Here is a 23,491-nt window from a genome sequence, read left to right on the forward strand (position 1 = left end):
AGGGACAATTTAGAATCGCCAATGCACCTAACCTGCATGTCTTTGGACTGTGGGAGGAAACCGGAGCACCGGAAGAAACCCACACAGACACGGGGAGAACATGCAAACTAGCATAGATAGATAGATAGATAGATAGATAGATAGATAGATAGATAGATAGATAGATAGATAGATAGATAGATAGATAGAAAGGCACTATATGATAGATAGATAGATAGATAGATAGATAGATAGATAGATAGATAGATAGATAGATAGATAGATAGATAGATAGATAGATAGATAGATAGATAGATAGATAGATAGATAGGCACTATATAAAAGACATAGACGCAACAATATATATATAACTGAAAACACAGTAATGTGTGAGCAGTAATAATTAATGTGTCACAAAATATGTTGTATTGACTTTTTTCTATATTTATTTGTTTAATTAGTTCCCTATTTACTTATTTCAGTGACACCGCACATGCCTTGAAGTTAAAACTGTCATTCTCACCTATCAAAGTTGACTGGGTGGGTTCTAGAGTGTGCTGTGTTTTTTAAATTGCCAGGCACCAAGTGCCACATTGACACTTCAGATGCAACCTATTGATGGTTAATTGAGAGCTTCTTAGAGTAAAGTAGCAGCTTCACACAGCAATTCTGGGCAACTTTTTCTTGCTTTCACATATATAGTACCACAGATGTGCACAGTCGGAATTGAGAGTATCTGCTTCACCAGTTATTCACTAATCAAAAAATCAGGAGTGGTCTCCCCTTGACTTTCTCATATACTCAGATATGGGGATGGATATCTGAGGAGTAAACTGCAAGACAATGATTATATTTTTATATTACGTACATTAAAGAACCATCAACATCAAATCAAATTAATAATATATTGAACAATTATTATAGGAGTAAAGTTGAATAAATCGGATTCTGCAGTAAAGTACCACATCCGTTTAGCGTAAATAGCCCAAAAGTTGATAGAAATCTACTTTTTGTTCCTAATACTTCATGCAGAATTTGGTTGACCTAAGTGAAAGCGTACTCAGGTTAGATAGTGTTCGTGTTTATAGACACACACACTCACAGACAGACGCAGAGATGTAATTCCAAAAATGGTATTTTTGGTTAAGTCTAAAATGTCGAAATTTCCCTACGAGAAAGTAAATCAGACTCAGGGAGATCTAAGACGTCGAGATTCATCAAAATCTTGAGGTTGAATGTTTGGACGATTACAATACTTTCCCTGTATTTCATATACGAGAAAGTAAAAATGGTATTTTCGTACTCAGGGAGGTTTAAAATGTTGAGATTCATCCAAATATCAAAATGAAAGTTTTGGAGGATTCCAATACTTTCCCATTACTTCATATGCAAGAAAGTCAGGGAAGTCTAAAACGTTGAGATTCATCAAAATCTCCAGGTTGAATTTTTGGATGATTACAATACCTTCCCTACGAGAAAGTAAACCGGACACAGGAAGGTCTAAAACGTCAAGATTCATCAAAATCTTGAGGTTGAATTTTTGGACGATTACAATACTTTCCCTCTACTTTGTAAACGAGAAATTAAAAATGATATTTTTGTACTCAGGGAGGTCTAAAACTTCGAGATTCATCAAAAGCTCGAAACAGAATTTTTGGAGGATTCCAGTACTTTCCCTATACTTTGTATACGAGAAAGTCAGGGAGGACTAAAACATCGAGGTTCATCAAAATCTCGATATCGAATTTTTGGACGATTATAATACTTTTCCTGTACTTCGTATACGAGAAAGTAAAAACAGTACTGAATAGAGTCCGACCTCTCAACCTCAACAAGTGAAAATAACAGTTTTCGTTTCAAGGTGTATTTCATGTTGAGTGTAGTATCACAGAATTCACAATACATGTGTTTATTTGCGTATTTATTTATAGGTGTCAGAAATAATCTCCCACAACATAACATGCCAATGTGTGAGACAGATATTCTAAAGAATTGCTTTTAATGTTTAAAACGCTTTGGCACGGCCTTCACTATTCAATGAGCAATCTTGATAGCCCCTGATCACTGACTCCTTTAGGGGTACTATGAGTTGCAATGTAAGGATACAAAACTACGTCTATAAAGTGCTTGGGATGGTATTAAGGATGGCATTGTGCTACAGTACACAGTACTCTAGAATGAATGCTCCAATCCGTCCCTACCTCTTCTTCACAATCTGACCCTGATTGATTCACATTACCTGCTAGTGTTCTAAATATATGAGTTGTGCTAGCTCTGCACATGTAACATGTCTACTGTCACTCATTCTTGTCTGAGGTTCACCCTCCAAGCTCTTCCCAGGTATGTGATACCACCAATGGCCAGAAGGGGGTGCCGCCACTAACCGTCTTGTCATTTTCTTCCCCAACAGTGCAGAGAAGCCGGCCAGTTAGGGCATCTGACTCTGCCCCTTCCAGGTTCTGGGCTGTAAAAGGGCGACTGTCCAGAAGGAGGCATCACCAGAGCTAAGGGGCTCCGCGAATTTGCTGAACCAGAATAAAGAGCCCGATTAACTGCTGCCACTCACTGTATGTGGTGACTATTAGGTTTCCCTTTTTAAGCCATCGTGCGTTTGTTTTTGTTGAGGCTGAAAGTAAATGGGGACGGCCATGTTGGAGACCCAAAAATTCTTCTTTTGCAAGACTGCCATTACCTCGGACAACCACACTATGGGAAGGTGTTATATCACATCACAATGCTGTAGTTTCAATTCCCATCACTTATTCACTGTGCAACCCTGAACAAGTTAACTTGTCAATGCTCTGTGAAGATACCGCAAATTTATTTATAGAGACAAAAGAAACAGAAGCACTATACAAAAACTCTCTTGGTGCAAAGCACCTTGATATTATGAAAGTGCTGTACAACATCACAAAGTTATAGAATAGGGCTAGTGTTATAAGTGTTAAGAGTAAGTCTCTCTAATATATAAAAAAAATCCTGGGACGAGACGAGACTTTTTAGCTTGTGGTGAGACGTGACTTTTTCAGAGAGATACTTTCACATCCCGCGAGACGAGACTTTGTGCCAAGAGATTTAACCACACCAGGGGCCGGAAATAAAAGACAAAGAGTAAATGACAAAGTAGAACACCGTGAAGAGGTTCAAAAATGTTGGCGCGATACACATGCAGAGCAGGTTAGAGATAATGAAAGTACGAAAATTCGAAAGTCTTAAAAAAATAATAGTAAAGATCGCATTAGCACAAACAAACGGAAATTATTACTCAGTGAAATAATGGGACAGTGAAAATAGATCAAATATATTGTTCGGATTTAAATTTTAAGTCGGAGCCTTGTAGATCGGCTAACTCGTGTTGCCATCAGGGAAAAGTAGTGTGTCTTCAAAACAAAAAGGCGTATCTGTGAGAATTAAATGATTTGTTGTTTGGTGAAAGTGAAATCCACAAACGCGAGCGGCAGAGACGTGAAGTGGCTGGCACGTAGTGCAGGCCGGGGGGTTGGCGAGCGAAGCGAGCAGGGGGCAAAGCCCCCTAGTGTAATTAAATTCACTAAACAGTAACTATGTTCAAAGTGTAAAGGGTATATGTAATTAAATTCAATAAATACTAACTATAATGGCACATCAAAATAACAAAAGAGTGAGGCCTTCCAAAATGGCCGACAAAAACAAGGTAAGCCTGACCCCTGGAAAAAGGGAGGTTTTGGACCTGAGTAGGCTTTTAAATTCCAAACGATAACAAAGAGTCTCATAAACATTGAAGTCTGTCACACCAGAGGGAGAACTGTGAAAACTCCAACTGGAGAATTGACAAGTTCCTTTGTTAAAATTTTTAAAGACTCAAAAAAATGGAGCTGCCAACGGCAAACCAAAGAAAATGATATTAAAAAAGAAAAAAAGAGAGACACAAGCCAAAAGAGTATCCAAAAGATCAGAAATGAAAAAGGGAGAAGCCAAAATAATCAGAAATCACACACAGCATAAAACTTACAAAGCACCAAACTTCCCCAGAGTGCATACAAATTGAAGTACCCTGAACTTCAGTTCCCAGCAGCCTTTATAGGGCCGGGGGCGGTTCCTTAACTATGATGGATGGATGACCCCGCCTCTCATTGATCCACCTACATAAACCAATGGAACATCAGAGAACAGAATAACATTCATAGAAGCTAAGTAATAACTTCTTCTTCTTCTTTAGGCTGCTCCCGTTAGGGGTTGCAACAGCGGATCATCTTCTTCCATATCTTTCTGTCCTCGTCATCTTGCTCCATTAACCCCATCATCTGCATGTCCTCTCTCACCACATCCATAAACCTCCTCTTAGGCCTTCCTCTTCTCCTCTTACCTGGCAGCTCTATCCTTAGTATCCTTCTTCCAATATACCCCTCATCTCTCCTCTGCACATGTCCAGAAACAACACAATCTCACCTTTCTGACTTTGTCTCCCAACCGTCCCAACTTGAGCTGACCATCTAATGTCCTCATTTCTAATCCTATCCATCCTCGTCACACCCAATGCAAATCTTAGCATCTTTAACTCTGCTACCTCCAGCTATGTCTCCTGCTTAAAGAGAATAAAAAATACTTTCAAGGACGAATAGTAAAAACAACAATAATTACATGAACAATAGTAATTAAAGAATCATAAAAATGTCAGAGGAAGAACCTTGACTTGGTTATTATGATAACACCACACATACGGATCATGTCAAGGTACTTTATAAAACCACAAGGCTTTTGGTTTTAGTGGCTGTCAGTAACTCGCTGTGTAACCCTGAACAAGTTACAATGTGAGGGTGATGTGGAAGCAATTACACCGCTCCTGTAACGCGTGCAGAAGTGGTCTTCACGCTGAAAGGCATTAGATAGATAGATAGATAGATAGATAGATAGATAGATAGATAGATAGATAGATAGATAGATAGATAGATAGATAGATAGATAGATAGATAGATAGATAGATAGATAGATAGATAGATAGATAGATAGATAGATACTTTATTAATCCCCAAGGGAAAATTCACATGCTCCAGCAGCAGCATACTGATAAAAAACAATATTAAAGAGTGATAAAAATGCAGTGCAAGGTGGAGAGTGTGAGGCAGGTATAACAGACAATAACGTTATAATGTTAATGTTTACCCCCCCGGGTGGAATTGAAGAGTCACATAGTGTGGCGGAGGAACGATCTCCTCAGTCTGACAGTGGAGCAGGACGGTGACAGCAGTCTGTCGCTGAAGCTGCTCCTCTGTCTGGAGATGATCTTGTTCAGTGGATGCAGTGGATTCTCCATGATTGACAGGAGTCTGCTCAGCGCCCGTCGCACTGCCACGGATGTCAGACTGTCCAGCTCCATGCCTACAACAGAGCCTGCCTTCCTCACCAGTTTGTCCAGGCGTGAGGTGTCCCTCTTCTTTAAGCTGCCTCCCTTTATGAAGCATCACAAGGGGTCTGCTTCAATCCCTACATCTAACTCCCAGCCAGTAAATCACATTCTAGAGCAGTTCAGAATGACATTCACCAGAAAGGCACTATCTTGTATACTGTATAAGCGTTTCCGCGTGGAAGTGTCTGTCTGTCTGTCTGTCCGGCCCAGAAGTGAGAGGTGGAGTTGGGGTAAGGGCTGAATGAATTCTGCACGCTGTAGTGGCTAAGGAAGGCTTTTGTTTCTGTCCCCACCTCTGGACCTCTGTATGACCCCAAAGATAAAGTAGCATATCTGGTTAGTGGAAATAGCTCAAAAGTTAATAGAAATCTACATTTTGTACCTCATACTTGTATGCAAAATTTGGTTGCCCAAAGTGAAAGCGTACTCAGGTTATCGTATTTGCATACACACACACACACACACACAGACAGACAGACGCACAGACGTAATTCCAAAAATGGTATTTTAAGTTAGGTCTAAAACATCAAGATTTAATCAAAATCTCAAAATGGAAATTTTGGATGATTACAATACTTTCCCTACGAGAAAGTAAATTGGACTCAGGGACTCAAGCCACTTAACCTGCCCGGGCTCTGCCTTCTGGTGCTGTTTGATATAAAATGTCAGTCAGTCAGTGAGTTATTGTCCAACCCGCTATATCCTAATACGGGGTCATGGGGGTCTGCTGGAGCCAATCCCAGCCAACAAAGGGTGCAAGGCAGGAACAAACCCCGGGCAGGGTACCAGCCCACCACAGGGCACACACACACACACACACACACACACACCAAGCACACACTAGGGACAATTTAGAATCGCCAATGCGCCTAACCTGCATGTCTTTGGACTGTGGGAGGACACTCACGCAGACACGGGGAGAACATGCAAACTTCACGCAGGGAGGACCCAGGAAGAGAACCCAGGTCTCCTTACTGCGAGGCAGCAGCGGTACCATGCTACCCCAATATAAAAAGTTGCTCTATGAAATAAAGGTTGAAATGTGAAAAGCAAACTCTGACACTTAAGATAAGATGGTTGTGGATTGAATGATTTCCAGTAATGGCCTAGGAAACTGCTATCTATTTCACACCGGCTATAATTCAAGTCCTAGAAAAAAAAAAATCCCATGCCCAGTCATTGACCCTGTGGAATTTACACATTCTGCCAGTGTCCTTGTGGATTTTCTTCCACATACCCAATGGTATGTATGTTATTAAGACTGGAGACTCCAAACTGGCCCAGTATTTTTGCGTGTCCTGCAGTAAACTGGAATCTCATCCAGGGTTGGTCCCTACCACATGCCCAGTGCTCCTGGATATGCTCGGGGCTCCCCTCAGACCTGAAGTCGCTCCAGTAGGTTTGTGAATATACAGATGTATGTGTGCAATTGAAAAGTTACAAGACATTCTGACGTGAAAGTAACCGACTACAAGTTATGAAATTCAAGAAGAAAGCTTCGCATGACATGGTGCCCAAGATTGAATTGGCTGAAGCAAAAATACACCCAAGCCTGAAATCCAAAGCCTCGGCTGTTTTCTGCCTGCCTGTCACAACGAGAGGGGGAGAAGGAGGAATGCACAGTGCGCCTCACACTCTCACTTCTTTTTATTTCAATTCTCTGCCCTCAAGTGTGCTCCATGCTCTTCTTGCCCTTCCGTGGTGGTCTCATGGAGAGCGGGTCAGAGCCGTCTCTTCTTCAGAGCAAACCTTTTCAACTTAGCATGCGTTTGTTCATATCATAGTAATGCCCGATTAACTTTTTGCGGATTTGACTTGAATGATTTATCCCTAACTCTCTAAGTAGAAGACTATGAAGTATTGGGATAACAGGCACAGTATCATTAGAACAGAATATTCTCCATTGCACTTAATTCATTTCAGTGTCGTGGGCAGGAAGGAAGAAACCAAACCTGAATGGGATGCCAGTCAGTCACAGGGCACACTAATGAACAAACACCTCCAAACTCTGGAGAGATATTTGACACAAAATAAAATAAATAAATAAATGTAAATACATTGTGAAATGATACAATAAATTAATAAAGCTATGATATGTGAGTGAAATGGGTGAAAACCACAGTTTTCATTTCAAGCTGCATTTCATGTTATGTGCAGAGTTGTTGAAATAAATAAATGAGGAAATAAATAAATACACAAAGCAATAAGTAGCAAATAATATGATTCATGACACATTTAATTATGCTGACATATCTTTGTGTTTTTATGTATTTACTTGCTGTGCTACCCATCAAAAATGGGTTGAAATCTAAATAATCAACTTAGACCTCAGCATTAATATTTGCAGGGCACCATGCAATGCATATGTCTCTTTTATATGCCATTTGGCATGGAATTCGTAAAAGCAGCATTAAAGTTTGTGATGTGCCATCTCTTGGAATGACAAATGCAATACACAGGTCTCTGAAATATGCCATTTGGGGTAGGATTTGTAGAAGCAATGTTGATGTTTGTGATGCACCATCTGTTGGAAAGCCAAAGCAATGCATATGTTATTATTATATGCCATTTATTATGCTGACTCATAAAAGCTGTGTTAATGTTTGTGATGCACCATCTTTTGAAATATCAATGCAAATGTTTCTTTTATATACCATTCGGTATGGGATTTGCAAAAAAAAAGTGATAATGTTTATGATGTGCCATCTGTTGGAATCACAGAGAAAAAGCAACTGGAGGGACACATAGACACTTTGTCCTTTCATTAAGGTGAACTAGATGTGCTACATTTTAAGATGGGTTGAAATCTAAGTTATCTAACATTTACAGTGTGCCATCTATTGGAAAGTATTTAATAATGCATGTAGTAATAAAATGCATTGCATACATCATGTCAACAGATGGCACATCACAAACAACTGGAGCAATACAATGCATGATGTGCCATCTGTTGGAAGGACAAACGCAATGCATATGTCTCTGTTATATGCCATTTAGCATGGAATTTGTAAAAGCAGTGTTAATGCTTGCGATGCACCTTCTCTGTTGGAATGACAAATGCAATGCATATGTCTTTATGTTATAGGCCATTTGGTGTGGGATTCGTAAAAGCAATGTTGATGTTTGTGACGCCATCTGTTGGAATAACAAATGCAATGCCTATGTCTCCATTACATGCTATTTGGTATGGGATTTGTAAAAGCAGTGTTAATGTTTGTGATGCTCTATCTGTTGGAATGCCAATGCAATGCACACGTCTCTGTTATATGCCATTTTGTATGGGATTGTGCGTGTTTATGTTTGTGATACGCCATCTATTGTACATGTGTTTCTGTTATATACCATTTGATATGAGATTCATAAAAGCACAGTTAATATTTGTGAAGCACCATCTGTTGGAATGACAAGTGCTAGAATTATTTTTAACTGTGTTTCCACGTTTATGGTGTCACAGCCTCTCTAAGTGTATTTGCATCCCACAATTACCCCTTGGTGAAATGAGCGTGAACATTAGAGTGGGAGGTGGGGGTGTCCACGTTAGTGAGGTAAGCACTCATGTAAAAGTGTGTGTGTGTGTGTGTTGGGGGGGGTTCTGGGGAAAATCATGAGCAAGAATAAATATCGTCCAGCAATGTTGATTGCTTTGGTGACGCATCGCAACCCACTAATGCTCCTAATAGCGGAGACCCGTGACCCACTTTCAGGGTTCAGGAACACTGCTTTATAATAAAGTAAAGATATGACAGGGGCACAGAAGACATTTTCAGGTAGATGTTTGCCATCCATCCATCCATTTTGTGAGCACAAGTTAATCTAAATTCCCCATTGAGGCTGGCATTATTCTGGCATAACCTGGCAGGACATCAGTTAACTGAAGGGTTTAACACTCACATGGAGCTAATTTGGAATTGAACCGAACACACACCTCTTAGGAATGTCAAATGAAAACGGAAATACTTGGAGGAAAAGACACGGGGAGAACATGCACACTTCACACAGACCACAACTGCACAAAAGGCAGCAGCACAAAAAACAATCAGGCACAAGATATGAACCCAGGATGTTGGATCCATGAGGCCATAGTGCTAACCACTGTGCCACCCCACAGTCAATATAAACATAAAAATTCCTAAACTATAAAATAAAGATACAAAACGTGCACTAAACACAGGTGTGCTCATGCTGCCGTTTTCAGGACAAAACATTCCATCCTTCAATCCATCCATTTTTTTGGATCCAACTAATGCAAATTCAAGGCCTGCAATGAGCCTAAGCCTATGCCAGGAGCACTGGGCACAAGGAAGCAAAAGACCCTGTTCACACACACACATCCACACTCGTTCACACTGCCACCAATTTAAAGTTGCTAACTAACTTCCCCTCAACCTCTTTGTGCAGAAAACCAGGGCACTTTGAGGAAAAGCCACACAAACAAGAGGAGAACATGCAGAAATCAGGCTGGAATTTCAGTTCAGGTCTTCTCGGCCTGTGAGCAAGCAACTCTAATATCTCTGCCTCTTTTTACCTTGCAATATTAAATAGCCATGCATTTAGGTTTTAACCAGATTAGTCCAGTTCAGTAGCATGTGGGGGTCAGTTGTTCATCCTGGCAAGAATTAACCCTGGACAAGATGGCTCTCCACTCACTCAGGCAAATGTGGAGTCATCCATCAAAGTGTCATGTGCTCCTTTGAGATGTGAGAGGAAAACTCAGGCAGACATGAGGAGAACATGCAAGTCCCACACTGACAGCGACTGTCCCAGAATGTGACCTTGGGGTCAAAGCACTATGTGCTGTGTCACTGTTTGGCTTCCTTCCTTTCTTTCTCTCTTTAGTAATATTCCAAATGTTCTCATAAATAAACATGATAAACTCTACGTGCTTATTCATCTGGACACCAAGTTAGAAGACAGGACAAATGTCTTTTATGAAAGCATACTGAGCACATCACCACCTCTCTCAACTGAAGGAAGATGTGCATGCCGCTGTCTAGGGAACCACAGGGGTGTGAAGGCCACCATCAGCGACTGTTGTCATAATAGGGGCGTCGCTTCTGTGATCACGGCATGACCTCCGGGATTCCACTGTCAGGGAGGCAGCCAGCATACCTGATGAAATGGCTGACCCTGCTGCTGCATCAGTGGTGACCTGAATGCAGTTAATTCGGGACCATGGAAAAGATTCTCTTAAACAATTAGGACTGCCACAGGAAGGTCACTGCAGTGCCCCTGGGGACAATGGTGTCAAACTGCGGCATCCCTAATGCATTTGAATGATTGCCTTACCAATTTTTGCCAGCTTTGGAAAATGTCTTTTATATGTGTAGAGCAGGACATGACTGAAGTGTGTGGGTAGAGCCGGCCTGAGTTTGAGCTGTGTGTGCTCATGTTTTAGCATTTCACTTTGATTCAATAATATTACCATTTTTAACCATCACTTGATATCATTACCAGTTACAGATTTTACTTTTCATGTTTCATATCTCAAGCTTTACATTTCTAAGCTTTACCATTAAACCTCACTGTCTGTGATCTGTCAATAAACATCTGGAACGGGCACCTCATGTCCCTGTGGCTCCTCAAGCTTTAACTGAAAGCTCTGTAGTTGCAAAGATACATTTACTTTTATTTGCTTAGCAGAAGTTTTTATCCAAAGTGAATTACAAAAGAGGTCAATATAATCGAGTCTGGGTGACTGTTTAGGAACAAGTGTTACAGGACAAGGGGACAAGAGAGTTACAAACATCTAAGAAAGAGATAATAAAGACTCTGAAGGTACAGCATGACTGTGTATTGTCACAACGTCTATGCTCCAGAAGTAGAAAAAGTCAATTTGGAAAGAATATACTCTATTTTATAATAGTAATAATAATAATACTATAGCCATTAACAACTACCACTGTACAAAGTGATGCATTTTCCCACTCTCTGTCTGATGTGTCCATCTGGAGATACAGAGAGCAGAAGTGTAGGCTCCGCCAACTGATACGACAACTCACAAACCACACTGCTTATGCAAACAGAATTCATTGTGAATGAACTACACATAATGCCTCACTGTGACTGTCATGTCAGATGTTTTCTTTTTTTTCTTCCTTTTTAGACATTCAGGTGTGTATATATATTAATTTATCTACTGATTATGTATTTATTTAAAGAGCTCCTGTAAAAAGCCAAATTTCCTTCTGGGAGAAATAGATAGATAGATAGATAGATAGATAGATAGATAGATAGATAGATAGATAGATAGATAGATAGATAGATAGATAGATAGATAGATAGATAGTTTGTTCTATCTATCTATCTATCTATCTATCTATCTATCTATCTATCTATCTATCTATCTAACTTTATGATGGAACCAACAGAAAACAGAGACACTTCCTTATATCCTAAACTGCTCTGTATTGTATGCTTGGTTAATTTTTGTATCTTTGAGGAGTTGCACTGTGAAGACACCATACATAGAATAAAGATAGATACTAAGAGCACTATATAATAACAAGGGACTATATATATATATAGTCACTATATGATAGATAGATAGATAGATAGATAGATAGATAGATAGATAGATAGATAGATAGATAGATAGATAGATAGATAGATAGATAGATAGATAGATAGATAGAAAGGCACTATATAATAGATAGATAGATAGATAGATAGATAGATAGATAGATAGATAGATAGTGTGGCACCCGGATGGGGTCCATGTCTGGCTGGGACGCCCAGGAAGACAGGAGGAGGGCTCATTCCTCCTCCAGACCACGAGGGGGCGTCTGCCCTGGTTGTATTGGGGGCCACGGGTACAGGGCTTGGAAGTCCAACCCTGTAGGAGCCCGTGGTCACCGCCAGGGGTCGTCCCCCTGCCTGAAGGACCCTGGACCCCAGTACTTCCGCCACACCAGGAAGTGCTGGGGGGAAGAAGAGAGGGAACACCTGGAGTGCTTCTGGGAGGACAGCCGGCAATTCCGCCACACTGGGGCGTGTCCGCGGGATTGCCGCTGCACATCTGGAACACATCCGGGTACGGATAAAAGGGCCGCCTCCCTTCATTCGACACTGGAGTCGGGTGGAAGCAGGACAAGGTGCAAGAACGAGAGAAGGAGGAGGTCCAAAGAGGCAGAGTGGTTGGCCTAGACTTTGGGGAAGATTAGGGTTTGTGGCACTTATGGACATTTATAAATAATAGGTATTGTAAATAAATGTGTGTTGGGTGATATGAGTGTGTCTGCCTGTCTGTGTCCGGGCCAGTCTCCACAACAGACAGATAGATAGATATAAAGGCACTATATAATAGATAGATAGAAAGGCAGTATATAATAGATAGATAGATAGATAGATAGATAGATAGATAGATAGATAGATAGATAGATAGATAGATAGATAGATAGATAGATAGATATGAAAGGCACCATATAATAGATAGATAGATAGATAGATAGATAGATAGATAGATAGATAGATAGATAGATAGATAGATAGATAGATAGATAGATATGAAAGGCACTATATAATAGATAGATAGATAGATAGATAGATAGATAGATAGATAGATAGATAGATAGATAGATAGATAGATAGATAGATAGATAGATAGTATCTTCTGCTGATTGTGCCATAATAAGAAATTCATTGACTGACTGATTGATCCATAACTGATACTTTACCTTTTCTTCTGTTATAGTATATTTTGTGTTATCATATTATATCCTGTATTTTTGTTTGAACTAAGAAGTGTATGTAATAATTGTCATATTATTAAGGTTTGGGTTCTGAAAGTGAACGTAAATGGATAGATGTCATGTTTAAGTGCCTCCTGATGATGCTCACTGTATCAGGTAAAGATCGATTCATTAGTAAGTGCTTCACAGTTCTGTTATCTTGAATTTATTTTTGTTTTATTCCTGTGTGGTGAAAGTTCCTGTGGAAAGTTTCATACAAAATGTAACATGGTTATTGCTGTAAATAATGTCTTTTTGCTTGAAGAACGTCATAAGCTTTTTGCTCAGGCCCTGAAGAATGGTGTCTAATAGCTGCAATTTTAATTTCATCAAGTAATTAAAAGTAGTTATTATTAAAAAAACAAAGGGAGAGGGAGGACATGTGAAACTGACACAAAGTCAGGATGAAGTGTGAATTGTAGAATGATATGAAATAGACATTCAGTTCGTCTGTTGATTGATTAAATGGTTCATTCACTTATATTCTAACATACGGAGTCCAGTACTAAATTGTGGTGCACCAGCCCTGTTGATTCTGTTCATGGTACTTTACTGCATTGTGTGGTTCCTCCTACAATCATTTCTTGAAAAAGGGACCATTTTATTCTGGAAAGGGTTCTGTGCATATGAAATTGGTTCTGTGGTCTTTAAAAGGTTCATACTATGAAAGCAAAACACAAATCTTTAAGGTACAGTAGACTTCCGACAGGATACTAAGAGATGAAGAACACCGGAACGTAGACTGTGTTATTGCATGCAAAATCATGAAGCTATTGGTCATTCATAAAACTATTTACCATCTACTGAAGACTATTTGTGGAACTTGTTACAGATCTAACCAAATGATGGTCCTTGTTGGAAACAAAAATGGTTCCCCTATTGCATCTGTGGAAGAATAATTTTCGGGTAACATAGCATTCATCTTAAAGAAACAGCATAAAGGGTTAATAAATGTGGAAAACCAAATAAAGGTCAAGTGAACAATAAAATGTACACTGAAATATGAGAATTGGTTTAGGAAAAATACTGAGATGGTCAAGTAAATAAAGAATGTACCAGAAGAAAGGTTGATGTAATATACAAAATGTACTGAAGGATGACAGAGAGATGAGCAGATGTCCTATAAACGAGAATGGACACTTGTTATGCACAGAAATTTCAAGGGTGGTGTCTCATCTCAAAAGGTATAAGAAGAACCAGAATATAATATAATAGACTTTTATTTTATATCAATCATTTGGGTGTGAACCAATGAACCAACCAGAGTAAAATCTATGCATTGATTAACACTGGATGTAAATTCAACAGTTTCTAAAATGAATCTCTATCCTTTGTTTCTCGGACCATTCTGACCAGGCTGTAATGGACTCCTTTTGATGAACGCTCCTTCCAAGGCATTTTGCCGAGGAGTAATTAAAAAATACAATGAACAGCTTTTCTCCAGCCTGATTACTGAATTGTCCTGTTAGAGGATGTTTCTTTCTTTAATAAGACGTTAAATTTCGACTACACATCCCTCTACAGAACCACTTTGGCACTTTTATCTTTAAGAGAGTAGGCACAAGGCAGGAATACAATCCTAGATGAGATGCCAGGTCACCAGTCGAGCACAGAAGGACAATCTGTTGTTTCCTGTCAAAATTACCGAGTGTTTCATGTGACCTGTGAGAAAGCCGAAACAGATCTTATAGATTCAGATTTATTCTAACAAAATACAAAATCCCCCAGTGTTATTATAGAGCCATCACGTAAGTGTGCAGTCTGGTGCAGGTTCATAAAGATGCCTGTTTAGTGGAGGACAGGGGAGTGGGGGGATTGATGTGAAGCTCTCAGATCCCATGTTACATTGCGGTTCTCGCCATTGTGTCATTGTCTCCCAGTCAGTCGAGACTTCATGCAGCTGATCAGGTGGACGTCTGCTCCCCTAACCAGAGAACAGCTGAGGCTTTATACTCTCGCATGGCATGGCATGTGTGTGGAAATCACAAAACTCTTCGCCTGAAAATAGCAGGAGCCCACCTAACACTGGATGGCAACTCTTGTTTGCACACAGTTTGACAAACATGACCTTTGACCTGCTTGGCTCGGACCACCTTTTTTACATTAGCTTTCGGATCAGCGCTCACTGTGATACTGGCACTGGGGAAGAAGTGGAGTGAAAACAGCAAAGCCCAAACCTTAATTTTGTAAAGAACTCATATTATCTTTCCCTTTCAGATGCAGACACCCTGCAAGGCTTCCTGAAAAGGGTAAAGGCGGCTTTCAACACACAGACTACTAAAGCAGGCCAGCAGTGCTAGCCACATGAAGAAAGAGATGCCATGAACACAGAAACCTCTAATTTCCCGATGACACTTGGGCCAACACTTCATTCTTACTTGTACTCAGATGTCCTCCCTAACCACCCACAAGCACCTCATGCTGATTTAAACAAACTTTACTTGAGCCCTCCTGTTCTCTTCTCGTCTCCTTTTGTTTACACAGCAATGTGGCCCAACAACTGGGGATCTGGACTGCAAAGCACACTGTCACTGTAAGCAGGTCACTTCACCTGCTGCCTCTGCTTTATACACCACATAAACTAAAGAGAACTTTCCTGTAGATATCTGAAAGCTCATTTTAATGATGTCTCTGGGTATAACCTTGTCTGGGTTGCTTTCAAAGACACAAATATAAAGACAGATTCACTGTTCATCGCACAAGCAAATCAAACTTGAGAAAACCCCGAGGGGGATCACTCACCGTTATCTTCAATGGTGAAGTAGAAGAGGTCACTGGTCGCATTGTCACCTTCACGCAGAACGTAACAGATTTTCATGTCATCGATGTCAGCTATTGGCAGTGAGAGAAAGAGAGAGAAGGCAAAGTTATTCACGCAGAAGTTTGTGATGTGTTAGAAATGCATGAGAGCAATTAAACTGTTGGCCTTGCATTTCATTTGATACAAAAGGTCTAGCAGTACACCAGAACTGAGTAGCCATCAGGTCAGACACAGCACTGATGAAACCAACAGCAGGCTGAAGACCACCTGGATCTTTAAAGGAACACAAATCCACTGGCGTCTTAAAATCTGAAAAATGGAATGAACGCTCAAGATAGATAGATAGATAGATAGATAGATAGATAGATAGATAGATAGATAGATAGATAGATAGATAGATAGATAGATAGATAGATAGATAGATAGATAATGTCAAAGGCACTGTATTATATAGATAGATAATGTCAAAGGCACTATATAATAGATAGATAGATAATGTCAAAAGGCACTGTATTATTTATAGATAGATAGATAGATAGATAGATAGATAGATAGATAGATAGATAGATAGATAGATAGATAGATAGATAGATAGATAGATAGATAATGTCAAAGGCACTATATGATAGATAGATAGATAGATAGATAGATAGATAGATAGATAGATAGATAGATAGATAGATAGATAGATAATGTCAAAGGCACTGTATTATATAGATAATGTCAAAGGCACTGTATTATAGATAGATAGATAGATAGATAGATAGATAGATAGATAGATAGATAGATAGATAGATAGATAGATAGATAGATAGGTAATGTCAAAGGCACTGTATTATTTATAGATAGATAGATAGATAGATAGATAGATAGATAGATAGATAGATAGATAGATAGATAGATACTTTATTAATCCCAATGGGAAATTAAGGCACTATATGAGAGACCACTATTAATAAATGCACTCTGTACCATACAATATATACATATGTAGGAAAGGTACTGCTTAACACATATAATAGATAAGTAGATATGAAAGAAACTCTATAGCTATGAAAGTCACTGTATAATAAATGGATACATATGAAATATGCTATATACAGTACTATAATATAGCATTGTCATCTGAAATGAACTATGGAATTACATAATAGAAAATGCAATAAAGTTACTCTGTAACATGTAATAAATTGGTAGCTAAGAAAGGCCCACTGTTTATCAAATATAGCTATAGCTATAAAAGGCATTGTATTATAAACGGACAGATATAAAATGTGCTATATATTATAGTCTAAATATGGAAGGCACTATACAATAGAAGATCCAGTTGGATCAATACACAAATCCCTTTAGAATTTAATCAATGGAATTTGCAGTTGGATAAATACATGAATCATTTTTCTTTACACTATTTCCTTTTTTCCATTTTTCATGAACAAATGCCATAGTTTTATAAACATGAATGTGATTAACTGGCCATTTTTGGGAGGATGAGGTAGAATAGAAATATTGCTGCCTATTTAACAAGATAGAATTCCTCCATCAGGCACTCAGTAAATTCGTATTTGGCCCGGTTGGATCCAAACTCTAACAATAACAAGGTGGCTTCTGTTCCTAAGTTGTGCTATAAACCTATGAAGAAACCTGAGGCCTACAGGCTGCCAGTCAATCCAGTTTAACTTGGTGTGTTCATTTCAGACTAACGCATTCAGGCAGGTCATGTCACATGTTGACAACATTAATGAGTAGGGCAGCATGGTGCGTAGGCGCAATATAAAAGACGCCTTCATCTGTCACATTTTTAAAAAATCTCTGATTGTACTGGAATGGTCCATGGTTTGACATGGACTCACATCTCCATAATGGCGATGGACCCTTAGTAATCAGCTTTGACTTTACACTTCATTCATATGACAGGACCCTTTGTGCTAATACATCTCAGGCTATCTGACTCACCATATAAGACATGTCGGATACTTTAAATAGCACTAACCTTGGGAGAAAGTCTGCACACTGCCGTTCCCCAGAGCCGTGTTGATAATGTAGCCGTGCAGAGGAGCTTCCGAGATGCGGTACTTTAGGAATTTATGTGGACTGTCACGGTCTTCTGCTTTGAGAGCTTTGCTGGTGATGATGAAGCCAAGGTGTCCAGTGTGCAGATGTCTCAGTGTGGGTGCCCCCTTGTTGACAACTATCTGGGGGACTCCATTATCGACCGAGTTGATCTGAATGGTCATCATCTGGGGTTTCCGTGTCTCAAACACGGTGTCAGGGAAGACGTAAAATTCAGTGTGGGTGCCATCCGTGACGGTGAACGAGAAGCTATCTTCGCTGCTCTCTGTGCCATCGTGCTTGTAGCTAATGAGGTTCTCATTGAGATCTTGCTTAGTAAAGCTAGTGACAGCATGGCTTCCATTGTACAAGAGCTGACCGTGAACAGGCACCTGGGTAATGGTGAAACGTAAAAAGTGGTCAGGTGTGTCCCGATCTTCAACAGTAAGCTCAAAAGGTGTGATCAGCTTCAGTTCACCCTCGTTAATGACCAAGTCATGAATGGTGAGGACCGGCTTTTTGTTGTCCACATCTGTGATAGAAACTCTAAAGGTACGAAACACTGGGTTGTAGCCATCAGTCACTTCAAACTCAAAGCTGTCCATCTTCACTTCATCATCAGAGGTGTGAATGTAGTAGATTTTGTTCCCTGCCAGCTGCAACTGAGTGAAGGTTGTGATGGGAACACCGGGATCATCGGTGCACTCCAAGTGTCCACGGCTAGGCGCCCGAGTGATACTGAAGCTTAGGTGTTCATCCGGACTGTTGATATCGGTGGTGCTCAATAGGTCTGTGGTAAGTGTGACTTTACCTCCTTCTTTGAGAGTAACGCCCTTGTTAATGACATCGGGGAAGACCATGTCTATGCTGCCAATGCTGATATAAAAGTATCTGTCAATCAAAGGATTGATGCCATCTGTGACATCAAATTTAACCAGATCCCTCACCCCTTCTTGGCCGGTGTGAACATATTGTATAAGCCCTTGGTCTATGTCGTCTTGAGTAAAGTTCATTCCAATCGTGATGTTGCCGACTAGTTCACCTAATTTGGTGGTATACTGGAGGTAACCTTGTCCAGGTCCGTAACGGATAATATAAACAAGAGATTTATCTTCCGAGTCGAGATCTGTTGCCTTTAACACTCGATTTGTTATTACCTTCGTTTCACCAATTTCAACCTCAAGCCCATCATTGATGGTCATCCTTGGAGTCTCGTCATCGACGGGGATAATCATGATCAACACTTTTTTCTCGACGGTATGTTTGCCATCCGTCAGTCGGACCTCGAAACTGTCTTCTTTGGTTTCGGAATCATCGTGCTCGTACACGATACTGGAAGCTTCTTTGATCTGCTCGAGGCTAAAGTTTTGAACTGGCACGGTTCCCGTGGTCAACTGTTGCACGATATTGCCATGCTTGGGTGGTTTAATGATTTCAAACTCCAGTTCATCTCCTGGAATGTCAGCATCAGCGGCGTTTAGAATTGGAGTGTCAATGACCAGGCTCATTCCCTCCATCACGATGAATTCACGGACAAAAATCTCTGGCTTCTCGTCGTTGGTCGGAATAATGACTATGGGGAAAAACTGACCCTGGGAGAAGTTAATGCCGTCGGAGCAGCGGAATGTTAGTCTGTCTTCGACCGGTTCTACCCCTTTGTGGATGCTCTGCACGTAATAAATGTGGCCGAGGCGAATATCTTTGATGCTGAATGCAGTAATTGCAGTTCCCACTCTGGACTTTTCAGAACCAGGTGCTGGTGAAATATTTTCGATGTATCCTGATGTGGATTGAACAATGATGGTGCATAAAATGTCATCATTTTCAGTGTCAACATCTTCAGCATTGATGTTTTCCAGTGTTATGACATTCTTGTCACCTTCAAGCACCATAAACTGGACGCCCACAGTTACGACCGGAGCAACGCTGTCAACTGGAAGTATAGTTACGTGCACTCGCACACCCTGAACTTTGTTGCCACCCACAACCCATTCGTCGGACATGTCTGAAATGGTGAGATTAAAGGAATCGTACTTCTTGGCTGGTCCGATCTCTCCGCTCGTGTGGGTGTACACCACAACTCCATTGATGATGTCTTGCTGTGTGAACCTTTCCGTGGGCAAACCGTTTACGAGAATTTCTCCGAGCCTGGGTGGCTCCTCCACAATAAAGGTGAGCATTAAGTCATCCGTGTCTTCATCTCTTCCCTGAATCACATTGGTGGTGATTTCAGTCGCTCCGTTCTCCAAGACATCAATGGACGAGCCCAGTAAGCCAGAGGGCAACATGATTGTGGGAATTTCATCATCCACTGGTTTGACTGTCACCCGGATAATGATCGGGACCTCATGGAACCCATCGCTAACGTCAAGTTTTATGGTGTCACTTGTTGATTCTTCGCCACTGTGAACATACACGACACGGCTATTTTCAATATCTTCCAGCGTAAATCGTTCTCCTATCGACATTTGCACGCTGAAATAGTGAAGCACGCCGAACTTTGGAGCCTGGGTAAGCGTGAAGGTGATTTTGTCTTCATCAGTGTCCTGGTCCGTTGCATCCAACTCATTTTTGGATATTGTAAAGCTGTTCCTTTCCAAGACAGTAAACCCTGTGTTGGTAATCTCAGGAGGCTTATTATCAACAGGCTGTAAAAATATTGTAAAAGTGCCGTCCACCGAGTTCCCAGCGGTATCCTCGACCTTGAAAATGAATTGAACCACTCTGGAGGTAATGCCCAGCTCATGATCTGGGGGCTTGTATGCCACTTTATGATGGTTAACCTGAGCCTGAGTAAATTCTGTGATGACGGTGGTGGGGTTCTCTGTCAGGACTATCTCACCAAATGCAACTGGGTTGTTTTCATCGGTATCTGTAGGAGGTCTGATGATGGTGAACTTCAGATCTCTATCATCAGAGTCCAAGTCAGTGTAACGCAGAAACTTTTTTCGAAAGTATGTCAGCTCATACTCCTTGACAGTCATGTGCAGAGAAGTTCCGGGGTAAAGTTCTGGTGGAAGATCGTCCACTGGATGGATTTTAATGGTGAATACGTGCTCTCCGGATTGATTGGGAGGGTCATTGTCATCTTGGACTCGAAATGTGAATTGATCCATGACGGTGGTGGTGCTATGAGGTCCAATGTGGCGATAGAACAGTTTCCCGTCTAGGATGTCCTGCTGAAACCACTCAGTTACCACCTTTTCAAACATTTCATCTGTCTCGCTGAATTTCCAGGTGGACACATCAGCTGGTTGTTCAGCTTGACGTAAGATAAGTTCTCCTATGGTGGAGTAGGGGGCCTCCACGATGAACTTAATAGTAGAATCCTCTGAGTCGATATCAGTGGCACTGAGAATGAAGGGAGAGATCTGCATGATTTCATTCTTGAAGAGCACAAGCCCCGTGTTGGCATTTATGATTGGCGGCTCATCATCGGTGGGGACAATGGTGATCGGAAACAAGAACTCCACATCATGATTACCATCGGTCATGCGGAAAATAATATTGTCACTGTAGGTATCACTGCCATCATGCTGGTAGACCACAAGGCCAGCGTCTAAATCTGCAGGGGTGAAATACCTGCGGCGTGCACCCAAGACCGTCAGCTCTCCGTGTTTCAGGCCGTCAATGACTGTGATTTTAACGTCTTCCAAATTGTCCTCATCACTGATTTCCAGGTTTTGGATGCTGGACAGCACCCGAGATTGCCCTTCAAACAACAACTGCCCGGTGTTTTTTGTGGCCACCGGAGCTAAAGTGTTCATCGGCTTGACGACAATCATAAAAGCAAATGGATCTGACACGGCCCCTTCGGAGTCGATGACTTCAAACTCTATCTGGATAATCCTCTCCACATCCGAGTCCTCGGATGGAGGCTTATAGGCAATTTTCAAGTCTCTAATGTCTCTCTGATAGAACGATGTAATTGCAAGATTCTGGTCGTCGGTATTGATGATGTAGCCCTGCTGATCATTTAGCGGAGACGTAATGTTAAAAATGAGGTCCCCAGCATCAGACTCCACATCCTCGGCTGCTAGCATGTCACTAGTAATGGCTGTCATGACAAACTGGTCAATTTCCATCATCATCATGGCCACAAAGCTGGGCTTAGGTGGTGTGTTTTCGGCCCCCTCTTTGATTCTAACCATTATCTGGAAGTACTCCTGCTTAACTGGAACACCTTCCTTGTCAAAAAGCTCCACCAGCATGGGGATATAGTCTTTATTTGGAGAGCTGGTGCTGGCCGTGTGCTTATAGCGAAGGTCACGGTTAACAAAAGCATCGCAGTCTATCATCTGGCCATTAGAGGTATAATTTAAAAGCTTGCCATACCTCGGTAGTCCTCCTGTATTCATGAGGGTGGTCACCTTACACGATTCTTTGTTGCGGTCAAAGGCAAAATCAAGCACCTTCTTTTCAATTGGATTGCTGACTCCATTTAGCTTATCCACAACCAAAGGCATGTTGCGGGTTAAGATCTCCTGTTGCTGAAAGACGACCTCCACTTCCAGCATGAACGGGATAATAAGGGTGTCTGTCTGGGTGTCGTACCTCAGCTGCAGCCTCACTCTGTCCTTGTTAGGGCTTCTTGATCCAAAGTGAGTGTATTTGACCTCTTCTGCACCAAAAGCACAGGGGAACTTCTTAGGCGAAAGCATGCCGGGCCTCTGGGCCAATGGGTCATTCTCCAGAACCGTTATGTAGCATTTGTCTCCAGGCTGCACCTCTGTCACAAGATCGTGGACTGGGTCCAAAAAGACAGATCTGCCAAAAGCCACTCTTACTCCATTATTTGCCACCAGGATAGAATCAGAATTGGGTCCCGGTCGGGGTCCAGCCAGAAAGGCAGGCTCAAATTCCTGTGCACTTACTCTGCAGAGGCTCAAAGTGCCCAGCAACGACAGACATTGCAGAAGCAACCGTGCATGATGCCACCCAGTCTTTTGCAGACAACCAGCCATTTCAGGTGCCAGTTGTCCTCTTCGGCAATGTGCCTTTAAATCCAAATTGGCTTAACTCCGGGCCTCTCCCAGGTAGGAATAAACGGAAAAAGTGCAAAGAGCCAGAATTACTGCACTGCCTCCTCTCCGATGGGGACACACGCTTGGATAAGAGTGGCAGCCTGCCTGCAGGTAATACTTAAATGAGACCCAGTGACAGCCCATGGCCCCACCCTCCGACAGATTGAACGTGCCCCTCGGAGGGGGATATCCTATCAAAAACTAATTAAAGAAAAGGGATTGAAGACCACACCCCAGCACCTCGGAGAGCCAGCCTACTTTGTAAACCACCCTTCGCAGACCCCCCGCCCCCCACCCTTACCAGCCCCTGTGAAGTAAGACGAGAAAGTCGACTCATTTAGACCGGGGCTCCTGGCGAAATCAGAGCGCGTTCTGTAAGAGGGAGCGTGAGCCACAGAAAGAAACAAAAAAGTACACGGAGATCGCCGTTCTCAAAGTCCACTGTGCCTCCCATCATTCCGAAAGTCACCAGTCCAGAGAAGGGCTAACCGGCACGGGAGACGAGCGCGTCCTGCAGCCTGCAATCGGGCAAGATCGAGCGGAACAAAGCACGCTCTGCGCG

The 23,491-nt window shown here is 41.4% G+C and overlaps 1 protein-coding gene across 1 annotated transcript in view; it reads right to left on the bottom strand.

The window, feature by feature from the left end:
- Positions 1-23,005, bottom strand: part of frem3 (Fras1 related extracellular matrix 3) — a 198,626-nt gene extending 175,621 nt beyond the window's left edge. The window contains exons 1-2 of the mRNA XM_051928095.1: positions 17,847-23,005; positions 15,835-15,924 (exon numbers count right to left, since the gene is read on the bottom strand). Of these exons, the coding sequence (XP_051784055.1) occupies positions 15,835-15,924; positions 17,847-22,869 (5,113 nt within the window). The 5' untranslated portion in view covers positions 22,870-23,005. The remainder of the gene's footprint in view (positions 1-15,834; positions 15,925-17,846) is intronic.
- Positions 23,006-23,491: the final 486 nt, after the last annotated feature.

This window comes from Erpetoichthys calabaricus, chromosome 5, assembly GCF_900747795.2.
Source record: "Erpetoichthys calabaricus chromosome 5, fErpCal1.3, whole genome shotgun sequence".
Classification (NCBI taxonomy): Eukaryota; Metazoa; Chordata; class Cladistia; order Polypteriformes; family Polypteridae; genus Erpetoichthys; species Erpetoichthys calabaricus.